Here is a 12,889-nt window from a genome sequence, read left to right on the forward strand (position 1 = left end):
ACAAAATGGTCCTATTTGGTTCCAGGTTATACAGCATAGTACCGCTTCAATTTTCGTACACGCTATCATAAGCTGTGCCAAAGACTAGATAATGCCATTGCCATTGTTTCTTTTTGCCGATGGAGGATGATCTGATGTCTCTCTGCAGATCAATAAGGAGTGTGTGCGAGGTCTCTGGGCAGGCCAGCAGCAGGAGTTGGTGTTTTTACGGAACCGAAACCCAGAACGCGGCAGCATCCAGAACTCGAAGCAGGCGCTGAGGAACATGGTGAACTCATCCTGCGACCAGCCGCTGGGCTACCCCATGTATGTGTCTTTCACAGCTATGCTTAGACCAGATGTGTCGAGCATGGAACTAACATCACAAGGTTTTAGGATGGAATTGATAGTTTTTATAAATGACAATGTTGTTGCTCACTTCACCTTTGCAGAATGCATGTTTTAGAAATTTGAAAAATATGTATTATCTTTACAGTTTTGTCTATGTGCAGGTGTCCCTTGTTGCTGATAGTATGACATTTATTGTATTGTCTTTTAGGTATGTGTCACCACTAACAACATCGTACGCAGGAACACACCGTACGCTCCGCAGCATCGGAGGAGGCGCTTTAAGCTTCGACGCCATTCGATCCTGGCTCTGCTCTAAATGGTTACGGTCGGTTTAGAATAAATACATTTGTGCATATTTAAAAACATACATTGTTTTCCCACCTCAGTCAAGAATGCAGTCTTTTCTTCCTCCCCCAAAACTCTCCCTGTGACTGTGCTCTTCAATTAACATTCTTCACATGCTAAAGTCCCTCATTAGTTTTTTATTTAGTACAGTCTGGTGGTAAAAAAGATGATGCTGCCTGTAACTATAAGCTTCGGCATCTCTGAGGGTCCTTGTTTACTCTGGATAAGAGGCTCAGTTGAATTCATTTGGCATGATTAAGAGTTCACACTTACAGTGAAAAACCTACATCTTACAGACTCAAAGGTCATATGTAATCACTTTCAGCTGAGGGTTATTGCTCAGAATTTCCTTCATCTAAGATGTATCAGAGTTGACGTAATATAATTCCAAGAGAGATGATTTTAATGTTGGAGTCGCTAAATAACTATTTCAGACACTGCTGCAAAGTAGGCTGCATTAGGTTGATTACCTGCAGCATTCTCCAGCATACAACGTAATGTACAGTTTGTCAATCACATCTGCAGTGGTTAGTTTTAATTTGTGACTGCTCTTCAGTTCAAAATCAAGTTTATAAGCAATTCTCGTAAAATTAGGAAAAGTCATGAAGTATCAGGGATTAACAACATTAAGAATGTTTTTTATTTTTTTTGATAAACAACATTAAGATGATGTGCAAGAGGCAAAACGTTGTGATGACACATGAGATGATAGTAACTCCATAAGTGTCACTTATTCAGCTGGTTGTATTTGGTGTAAATCACTCTGGATGAGGTACAAACCGCAGCGTAATGCTGAGAGAGTACTTCTTTGTGGACTTACCGATAGTTTAGTGATTAGATTAGTGGAAGTCAGTGCTGGGTAGAGTCTTCTTCGCCAACTTAATGCAGTTTTAAATACATGCACAGGGACAGTGTGAGTGGATTGCAAAATTGGAAGGCAGCCAAAAGCTTTGATTTATGTTGCTCCTTCCTTTTATTGCATTGGCTCTGCTTTAACCTCTGCAGGTCAGCTAATTGTGTGTGTGTGTGTGTGTGTGTGTGTAGGGTTTTTCCTGCATAGAGAATTATTTGGCGCCCCAATATACATGCAGCTTTCGCTGATAAGCAAGCGGCTGCATTGTTTTGACTGGACCTGAACGCTCCGCTGTTAAGCTAGCACTAAGGGATCTCAGTTTTACCATCCTTTTTTTCCCCTTCACATGAATAAAGACATTTCCACCATAAATTGGTACATACAGTGTATCAGAATGCAGGAAATTAAGTGTTTGTTGCTTGCTCAAAAAGACTCCCAGCTTAATGTGTCCACCCAAAGGCCCATTCTGAGCCATGAAAAACCCTAGTGTGTGTGTGTGTGTGTGTGTGTGTGTGTGTGTGTGTCTGTCATTGTGTCTCTCTCTTAAGCTTCTTAGAGGGTAAGTTTTCCTTCCAGATTAGATTAGTGTGTTAATCCTGTTTCATCGGCCTCGAGTTAAAAGTGTTTTCTTGATTTCAGTAAGTAGCCAGAGAGCCAGGGAGATGGTCTGTGCCTCGTCAGCTAGAACACATTTAACTAATTGAAATGGATGGCTGCCCTAGTGTGTGTCACATATGCTAGCACAGTTACGTAACATCTCTCTGAGCGAAGGTTTTATGTGTGTGTGTGGTTAACCAGCTGGAATAGTCAAGCCTTGCTAAATTTTTGATGGCCCTTTGCCAGTTTGTGTCCCTTGCACTGATGTGGACATAAATAATAAATAAATAAAAAATGACTAAATAAATTATAGCTGTGTGCTTGTGTGTTCTGCAGGGTGCGTAAGGACAACCTGACTAGCTGCAACAGTGGTGTGAACATGGAGGATGTGGACTGTGGTGCGGGTGGTTCGTCCTCGCTGAGCAACAACCGCCCGTCCTCCGTCACGTCCAACAGCCTGAGCCTCTACCAGCACAGAGCCAGGACGACACACAGCCGCAGACACCACAACACAGGTACACACACACACACACACACACACACACACGTGTCTCACTATCCTTGTGGAAAATCTCTGTTGATTACATTGATTGAGTCCCTTACTGGAACCTTAACCAGAATTGAAATTAAAATTGTAAAATAAAGTCCACATAAAACATCAAAAACAAAGTTAACTTGTGCAGAGCGGCTTTTGGTTCCCACAATTCTAAGTGGGCTGCCAGTCTTGGATATAAACAAGGGTAAATACACACACAAACACACACACACACCACAAAGCAGATACACAGGTACTATAATATATGCTGGGGTATCATAGTTTTGGGTGTATTTATTCATTTGTGAATAGTCTTCCATTTTTATTTACCTTAAAAATTAGACTACGTAATTATGGCTGTGTAACTGACTTTATGACTCTTCTCTACTTCTGCTACTGTTCAGTAAAAGGTACATATTCACACATCATTTTGTTTCACTTTTAAATTTTTTTTCAAAGGATAAGTCAGGTGCTATTCTATATTTTTCTTACTGTCAACAAATCCAATGACCAAAAACACCACAACACCAAAACAAGTTCCTTCCCGATGCAGCAGCATCATCGGTTTTAAAGAAATGCCATTAAACCAGAGCATGTTTTTCTCCCATCCCGGAATGGGAGGAAGGAAGGTCTGGCAAAGCAAGACTAGGTTGTACACAATAAAAACATTGCGTTAGTTCAGTCAGGTTGTTTTTTTTTTAACCTCAAAGTATGTTTCCAGATTATAAAAGTATGTAATTCTTTGTGTTCATGTTTGTGTTTCTGCAGCCAGGAGAGAGTACCGCAGTCGGTCAGTGCAGCCTCAGAGTCAGCGTCCCCCCGTCAGCAGCCAGTCAGGACCCATTCTGGAGTCAGGCTCCAACCACGGGCTTGTCCAGCGTCTGTCCAACAGTCAGCTGTCCTTTAACACTTCCATAGCTTCTATATTCTCCCAGGTAATCTCACACACACACACACACACACACACACACTCACATAATGCTAATTATCCATCCTTGCTTTAGTGTGCCTTTACGAGGAGAATAAAGCGATAAGAGGATGTTCCTCTCTCCCTTCAGGTCCCCCGTCTCTCAGGAGCAGGTGGGATCAGCTCGCAGCTCCAGGCAGCACAGCATCAGCAGCGCTCCAGCCAGGTACAAGCTTATTACACTTCTATACATCCATGTATCCATCCAACACATGGTTGACAGGTGAATATCTCATGACTGACAAGTTTTGGTCATACTGCACTTCTTGGATGCACACACACACAAAAAGCATATAAGAAAAGAAAAGAAAAGATTAATGTCAAATATAAAAAAGACTTTAGGCACCACATACAAATTGTAATATTCACATGGAATGAAAAAACTGTATGCAACATATTCAAATTAAAGAAGATTTAGGAAAAACTAGCCTTGTAACCGTGTACTTTTGACTTTAACCCATGAAACCTCTTAAACTTAAGTATCTAGAACACATACAGTTCCTTTTACTTTAAATAACTATAAATGGAGTGCCTGTCTAAGACATGTAGTGACTATATTTATAAGCATAATAATAAAGGGAGTGAAAAGCCTCTGGATTAAGAGGTGGAGTCAGAAAGTTGCTTCAACTTGTACTAGATACATACAGTATGTAGTCCTTTATAGGAACTAAAGTTGCCAATGTTGCAATGACAAGATTTTCAAGCCACAGCAGCAATTCTGCATGATAAAGTAGTGTCATTTTAGCAGTAAAACTCCTGAATTACACTGCACTTGTGTTTGTGCAAACATTAACTAAGTTGATGTTATTCCCACTACTTACTTTAAAAACTCATCCAAGAAACTATTTTGCAGCTGATGGCCAAAGCGTCTGATTATATTGTATAATTGACTACAAGTTATTCTTAAACACAGCCTGCTATCTCTGATAATTGTTTGTGCATGAGCATGTTTGTGTTTTGTACTACCATGATACCACCTTAGGGTTTACTGTACACTACTATATCTATATGCCTTTCCCCAGGTTTCCTCGTCTTCGTCCACTCTCAGCTTGCTGTTTGGGAAGCGTAGTTTCTCCAGTGGCCTGGTTATCTCTGGGCTGTCTGCTGCTGAAGGGGGCAACACCACCGATACACAGTCCTCGTCCAGCGTCAACATCGCCATGGGGCCCTCGCACAGGTCCAGCAGCAGAGCCACACAGGTAACTTAACAAATCAACAGGTAGACATGCAAAGTCCCTGCCTCTTTATACACAGGCTGCACCCTCCTCATACAGAATGTGGTCCTCTCATTAAAACACGGCCTTTGCTCAGGCCAGCAGGAGGATATACAGAACTTGTAGAGACATGAGAGTGGTATTGATCGTCCCATCTAACTCTCTGCAAGAAAGCAAATAAGCGTATATCCCAAAATGTGGAACTTTGCCTTTAATAAGTATTCAAGTATCATGGACAGATTATCATGACAATGAAAATAAGCACATTCATGCTTCCCAGTGAAATAACTGGGGAGCATGGAGCCAAAATGTCAGTGTTGCACACAACATTACTGTAGCTCATAATCACATAGGCAGAGGGGATGAACCCTCTGGACAAATTAACATTTCTAGCCTTACCACTGGTAATAATGTATTTATTTATTTTATTTGCACACATAAGACTGCATAAAATCCAGATAATGAAAAAATAGGGAATGTGTCAGGAGAGGCCAAGAAGCCACATACTTATTTATACAACGGACCTCCCCTAATTAAGGAGAAAAAAAACTAACATCAACAAAAAAGAATGTGATGAAAAAACAAACAAAATTACAACAAAAAGCACACAAAATGAGCAGAAAACTAACCAATCAGATGACGACAATCCAATTAAAACAAAGAAACACATGAAACACTATATGGGAAAAAGAAGAGAAATGATTAGACATCATGAATTAAATTTGATGACAATTTCCTTTTAAAATGTCCTAAAGATAAGGAGCTTTGATAACGTTTACTTTGGCGTTCCATATCTGTACACCACAATAAATAAATGCTTCATGAACATCAAAAAAATATTGTCGTCAGTTACTTGTTCCCTCCAACACTTATAATTTATTAAGAGGTGTAACCAATGTTGCAGCCTCTAGGGGCCACTGGTGAAGCATTTATACTTGAAATTCATGTCAACACATCACCTGATTCATGGCATGGTCTGAAAATTTGAACGGTCTGAAAATTTGAACGGTAAAATTCAGAGAGGATAAGCTGGAAAGTGAGTTTTAAAAACCAGTAAGGCAAAAGTATTGATCAACACTGTTTTTTTTACTGTGGGAAAATAAAACTCGTAATCACTGCTCTTTTAGTTTGACTTGGGATGCAAAATTGTGTAAGTACAGTACAGCCTATAAACAAAGAATATTTCTCTAATGGGCCTGTTCCTTGCCTCCTCTCTTTCTCAGTGGACATCAGAGCCGTATGAAAGTATAGACGCGACTTACTCCAACGCAGCAGCCATCACGGTAAAAGACAGTGTGCAGTCAGGTGACCGAAGCTGCAGCCAGGGATTAGACGAAACCCAGGAGGACTCAGCATCTGTCTCAGAAGCTCCGGAGGTGACGGATCAAAAGACTGTCTGAGAGAGCACACACACACACACACACACACACACACACACACACACACACACACACACACACACACACACACACACACACACACACACTAACACATATGAGAGTGCCCATGCTCGTGCCCATATACAGAGAGGACTTTAATGAAAAGTTACACATATACACAAACATACAGACGATTGTATGAGCGAGCACCCATGCACACAAACCTGCCTCCTCTCCTGTCCTCAGCATGTGGTCTCACCTTGTTGTCTGAATGTAAACAAGTCTGAAAACATGATCTTGGATCCGGTTGATGAAATAAAGATGTTTTTAAATGAGGCTGCCTTTTCTTTCTACCTCTAGTCATGTCACCCATATTTTTCAATTTGTTATTATGGGAGATAACACTCATGTTAGGACAATGCCTTATTGTTACTTTGATTTCCCAAGGCACCACAGAAGAAGTGTTACCTGCATTGTTTTACCCACTCTGCAAAAATGCCAAACCGTTTTACTTCAAATCATCCTGTATCATTTCAAAAAGATACAAAGCAAAAACCCTTCAAGGTACTTTCTGTCTAACAGAAAAGACTGTGTTTCCAGGAACTTTCCAGGATGATGCATATATATATTGTTTGAGGCCAGCATGTGATCCCTGAGACCATTTAGCCTGTAGTCAGCAATCTGAGCTCCACACTTCTCCCCAAGGCAAAGGAAACGCTGTTGTGGACTACTTGACAGTATGACTTATGATGAGTAGTTTTACACTGTGGTAGACTGAAACTGAAAAACAAATAGATATCGTAGAGTGATGTGATGACCAAATCAACTCCTACATGTCTGTAGAATTAGGCCTGGTGTTTAAGGTAACATTTACAATTGAAAATGTACACATGGTACATATTCCAGTATTTTTAATTTGTCTAAATTTGACTACTTTAAGGCCAAAAAAATAAGAAATAAATAAAGGTTCCACCCAAACATTTATAACGTGGAGAAAGCTTTGAAACACTATCTGGACCTTCATGTTGGGAAATTAAATTTGCAGAAAGCAAGTAACTGAATAAATAAAATATGAAAATCCAAATACTTGGAAAAAAAATTTGTTGAATAATTTTCAAATCAAGGTTTCATCCTCTGGGGACCATGGATGTCTGTACAAAATTACCTGCTAATCATCAGATAGTTGTGGAGATATTTCAGTCTGGGGAAAAGTGGTGGACCGCTCGAACAACAGACCAGTATTGCCATCAATAGAGCTACACCTCTACCTTTTCATAGCATAAAACTATTATCGGCTGATGAAAGTGCTAAGGAAGATAGATTTCTATTTGTAGAGTTAACCCTGTAAAACCATTTGTATCATATTTGCTACGCAAGTTTGTGAAACCTCTATCTCATCAAGTTGATCAATAATTTCCTTAAACACCTGTTGTATATAATCTGATACATGTATTCTGCCCTCTAGTGGATTATCATTCCACTACAAGCAGTGGAAGGGCTTTTTTTTACCTTTTCAAAATTGCTGCCGTCATTAAATCCTCCACACACTTTTGGCAGGGAACAAGTTGCTATTTTTCATATAGTTACGGTAAGAATACCATTTATATTATTACTCATTTTTTTAAATAAATATCTTCTTTATTGAAACAATGCATAGTTACTTAAAAATTCATTATTTATATTACAGTTAAATCATGTTAAAAATGTGTGTATCAAATTTGATACTGCAGGTTTTAAGGTTCTTTATCCCTGAACTTTCAAGTCACATTTTTGTAATGTAATCTACATCATACCTACCACTATACAAACACACACTATTTTGATGATTTAATAATGTAATTAATGACTAAATTGCCATCTTAAAATACATTTTGGGTATTTTCCAAAAAATAATAACATAATCGCTATGCTGGTTATCTCCCACACCTCCAGTCAAAGAAAGACACAGACACATTTGGAAAAAATCTATTTAGTATTTATTGTAAGTTTGTTACATTTAAATTCATTTTTCTAGCAGCACTATTTAAATACAGATATTCAAGGGCAGTTACCATAGATTGGAGTTTTCTCTTAATGCAAGATGTCATTGTGTAAACACAGATAGAGACTGAATCAGATCAAAATGTACCACAACTGAACACAGTGTTAACGTGACGGTGACTAATGTGTAAAGTAAAAGGCTGATGAACAACATTTTGTGTATCTTTTGAGATAAAAGAAAAAACAATGACTGAAATAAACTTGCTGTTAAAATAAATTAAGATAACAAAACAAATAAAAAAATAGTGAATAGTGTGACAGTTACAATTTCAGTTGGATCTGTAATCCACATCAGTCATGCTTCAAAATGTTCAGTGCCTGTTTACAAAGTTTTCAGGTCTGTTGGTTACATGTCATTGATTATATGTGGATGATTCAGAGGGATGACACAAAGACCCACGACAGCAACGTGAAAAGACAAATAACAAAATGTGTTTTGTGAGGAACATTGAGTCCAACAGAACATGTGATTTTATATTCGAACAATTCCTTTGACCGCTTTACATTGAAACAAAAGGTAGATTATAATTTTGGCACATTTTATCCAGCAAAGCCGCATTGTTGTACTTCCTGGCACAGTTACATTGACCAGTGTGTCAGGCAAATTCAACCTTGTTTTTCCTTAATTTTTTTATTGTACATAGCTCAATTTATTTATTTATTTATTTTTAAGAATAGTTTGAAATTTGGGAAATACAATTATTCACTTTACTTGCAGAGTTAGATTAGAAAACATACACAGCAGCCGGTTAGCTTAGCAAAATATTTTCTTGGGCCTTTATGGAAGCATCTGACACAAAATCCCCCATAAAAAAATTTTTACATTTTTTACAAAACAAAACAAAATTAATACAAAACCCACTGGTAAATTTATATTAAATATGTTTAAAGCAGTGTTCATATATTTTTTAATTTTTCATTTTCCTCACCTCCAATATGCACACATTATTTTTATATACAGACAATACCATTTCATCCATTTACTAACTAGTCCTACTAACTAAACTAACTAACCGTCTGCTGTTATTCTATTACACATATGAAGTGGTATTATCTTCTCACTAACTCTTCAAACTGTATTTACAATCTACAATTCTACACACTATACATTTTTAACCAGAATCTTAAGGAAAAAATCCACATTTTCTAAACTAATTTTGGGTGTAAATATTTCTTTAATCTTGATTCTACTGTCCTTGGTGAAAATTACACTCACATCTGTAGTGTACTATCATGCAGAGAATTGGCAACACCAACATGATGAAATGTTTCTCACAATGTACAAATTCCTTAATGCTCAGTTAAATTTGTACCAGATGTCTTAAAGTACAGATTCACATCCTTAGAAGACAAGGCTAGATGAGACGAGCCCCCTTCTGTGATATTCTACAACAGAGGATAGATGTTTTAGATAGGAACATCTTTTTTACATAATGCTACAGTTAAGGGATTCCTGCATCTCAGGGTGCTTTAGACAGTGACTGCTGATCAAGGATCAATGATCAGTTTCCTTTGAAAAATTTTTTTTTTAAAAGTCATAATGAAAAGCAATCAGATCCTTGATCACAACCCGGTTAGGGACATAGTGCACAGTGAGATGTTTGAGGAAGTTGCACAATCTATTGAACTTGTGAGCTTTCTGGCTTCTGTTTGAAGCTGCACTGTCATTTTCTCAACTCAACATTTTAAATCTGAAACACTGAGGTCATATTTGCTTTGTGTGGCAAGATAATAAATAATACATTTCACTCCCCACTACCTGCTGACCATTAGTGAGCACAATGATAAGATTGAACCTGCCTTGATGTAAATAATAATAAAACAGACATGATCTCAGTCATAATCAAACGTCAAGCAATCAGTGAAAAATAGAAAAAAGTTGAGCTCAATTGACAAAACGTGTTGATTAAAAGCCCCCTGCACTAGCATTGTCCTTGTAAAATTACTCTGCAAGTCATGCATGTGGAAATAACCAACCAGTCTATATTTGTTAATACAAAGAGGGTCATTGACTCATTCTGGCAATTCATGAGACACTCGAAACAAGAATTAAGAACCCATAACTGTCAATATTATTAGTGAAACATACTAGAAGAAAGATATGAACCTCTCAAAAGTTTGTGATATTTTTAATTGTCTGCATACTGCAGTACTTTAATACATACTCATACAGTATCGTTTATAGCAAATAACTGAATTATTTCATTTATTTAGCAAAAAGCATGCAAATAGAAAAATGTCACTTCTTTTAATCACATAAAGTGACAGTAAAATTCTTTTTATTTTCACCTGTGGATCATCTTTCGCCGACTGTGATCTATCTACAAAGGCATGACAAAAAACAAGAGGCTTAGGCATCTAAATCAATAAAGAGAAAAGTGATTGCCTAAAACTGTTGAAAACCAACTTCAACCAGGTACCTGCACGAATATAATCTCTTTCCTTAAGTAGCACAAACACCTCTGGAAGAGGTACAAAAAAGACAGTATGAGGGTGTCAGTAGGAGGAACAAACATCAGTGTTATATTTGTTGTAAAATGGGACCGTCTCTGCTCTGTTGTATCTGTAATGTTACAGAGAGCGGAAGTGAGACAGACAGAGAGAGAGAGAGAGAGAGAGAGAGAGAGAGAGAGAGAGAGAGAAAGACAGAAAGAGATCTTGAGGTCTGTTGTGAAGCATAAAGAGGCACCAAATTCAACTGAGGGAACACACAAAGCAGGTTGAGTTTCAAACCAACATCATTCGATAAGCCTGTCTTTCTTTAGCCAGGATGCATTGTAAGAATTGTGGATGAAAAATCTATACAACATCAACCCTCCTATTCTCATTTCTATCTCGGTTCAGGAGCAACATTTTCTGTACAAAGAGTTAAAAATAAATTATTAAAACTCAAATCAACCCTTAACTCAAAGCTAAAAGTGTCTCTCAAAAGCTGAGTGAATGGTCTTGTAAGTAATGTATTATTGACTTTTTTTACATCTTGCATTGGTGGAGTGTTAAAAAAACAGAAAGCCTACTTCTGCTGATGTGTTTCACATCAACGCTACTGTATTAGCACAGTGATAGTCTGACTGGATGTGGCTACAAAAAGAACAATAAGTTGAAGAATAGAAAAATAAGTTCCTGTTGTTTGCTGACGACATGGTGCTGCACACATTTGATTACAAATTCACACTAACAGATGTGCAGTGTCCACTGACAAACAAAAAGATAATCATGCTAAAATGTTAATTATTTCATGGAAAGTGGAATTCTTTTATTTTATTAATGGATTACTGGTTATAAAATGTGACAAAATTCCTTATAGTCGATTTTCGGATGGCCTTGAATTATGGTCTGTATAACCAGTTTGAATAAATGATCTAACAGGACAAATGGTATAGGAAAAAGCATGGACATTCTTAGTTGGCCTGAATACCTTATTTAATTCACAAGCTAGTTTATATATTTTAAAAAAAAAAAAAAAAAAAAAAAAAAATATAAAAAAAAAAATTTTTTTTTTTAAAAAAATTTTTTTATTATTAAAAAAAAAAAATATTTTTTTTTTTTTTTAAAAAAAAAAAAAAAAAAAAAAAAAAATAAAAAAAATATAAAAAAAAAAAAAATATATTTATATTTTTTTTTTAGTATAAAAAAAAAAAAAAAAAAAAAAAAAGATAACAATATTTTTTTTTAAAATAAGCGTACATTTTTGCTGACTTAGATTGAAGAATATCAGCAAAGGGCATTGTAAACCATGGTCCATCTAAAACAGGTGAAAGGTGCGGTAGTTCGCACTTTCCCAACTCACCCACAGTAACAGATTTGCATAGGCAAAAATGGGATTAGCCCTTAGACAGTAGATTCCTGAATTCTTTATAGAGATGCAAAATCTAGCTCAGCTCAACACAATTAAAAACAAACATACATACAAACAAAAAGAATAATGTCGACTAGGCCAAGCTCTCTTTAACCCCTCTGGTCATATACTGTACATAGTAATTTTTCTGTGCACATTTTTGTTTACAGTGTTAGGCTTCAAGTAGATCTAAAAAACAACTTGTACATTAACAACTAGATGTGAAATAAATTAACCAACATGAGAGGTAGTGAAAAGCCTACGGAGACGTTTGTTGTTGTTTTTCTATACAAGGGAAAAAAATAAAACGTGTCAGTAAGGCCAAAGCTTCGCAAACCTCCTCCAAACCGATCAGGACACAGCTCTCAACCTTTTCACGTCACAGTTCAAAAACCCACTCACTTGGAACCCATGGGAATTTAAAGACAAAAGAAATCTAAACTCAGCGATGACACATCACTTTACATCATCATCATCATTGCTTGTAAAATCTACATTTCAAATGCAGTCGTTAAAAATAAACAACTGTGTACTTTTCCCCCACTGTGTAAAAGTCACAATAAATTAAGAGGAAAGGACGTAAGCAGAAAACGTGGGTTTCTGCCTTGTCTGTCCTCCTTGTAAAACACTGTTACCTGGGATTCTGTTGTGTCTGTCCTCCCTGTAAACCCTGTAAAGTGCTAATAGGGTTAGCACTGGGCAGAGACCGGCTGGTTTCTCTGCTCACACTGGGGACAGTTAGCTCCCCACGGTTGCAAGTATTTAATAAGGTACACACATCTCACAATTTA

At 37.2% G+C, this 12,889-nt stretch overlaps 1 protein-coding gene across 3 annotated transcripts in view; it reads left to right on the forward strand.

The window, feature by feature from the left end:
- Nucleotides 1–6,556, forward strand: part of pcnx2 (pecanex 2) — a 33,562-nt gene extending 27,006 nt beyond the window's left edge. For 2 of the 3 annotated variants that reach the window (XM_039783438.1, XM_039783440.1), the window contains exons 34-40: nt 149–306; nt 539–655; nt 2,462–2,640; nt 3,429–3,595; nt 3,719–3,793; nt 4,650–4,826; nt 6,065–6,556. In XM_039783438.1, coding sequence (XP_039639372.1) covers nt 149–306; nt 539–655; nt 2,462–2,640; nt 3,429–3,595; nt 3,719–3,793; nt 4,650–4,826; nt 6,065–6,241 — 1,050 coding nt within the window. In that variant the 3' untranslated portion in view covers nt 6,242–6,556. The remainder of the gene's footprint in view (nt 1–148; nt 307–538; nt 656–2,461; nt 2,641–3,428; nt 3,596–3,718; nt 3,794–4,649; nt 4,827–6,064) is intronic. The other variant, XM_039783439.1, reaches the window with a different exon arrangement.
- Nucleotides 6,557–12,889: the final 6,333 nt, after the last annotated feature.

The sequence above is a fragment of the Perca fluviatilis genome, chromosome 19 (assembly GCF_010015445.1).
Source record: "Perca fluviatilis chromosome 19, GENO_Pfluv_1.0, whole genome shotgun sequence".
NCBI lineage: Eukaryota > Metazoa > Chordata > Actinopteri > Perciformes > Percidae > Perca > Perca fluviatilis.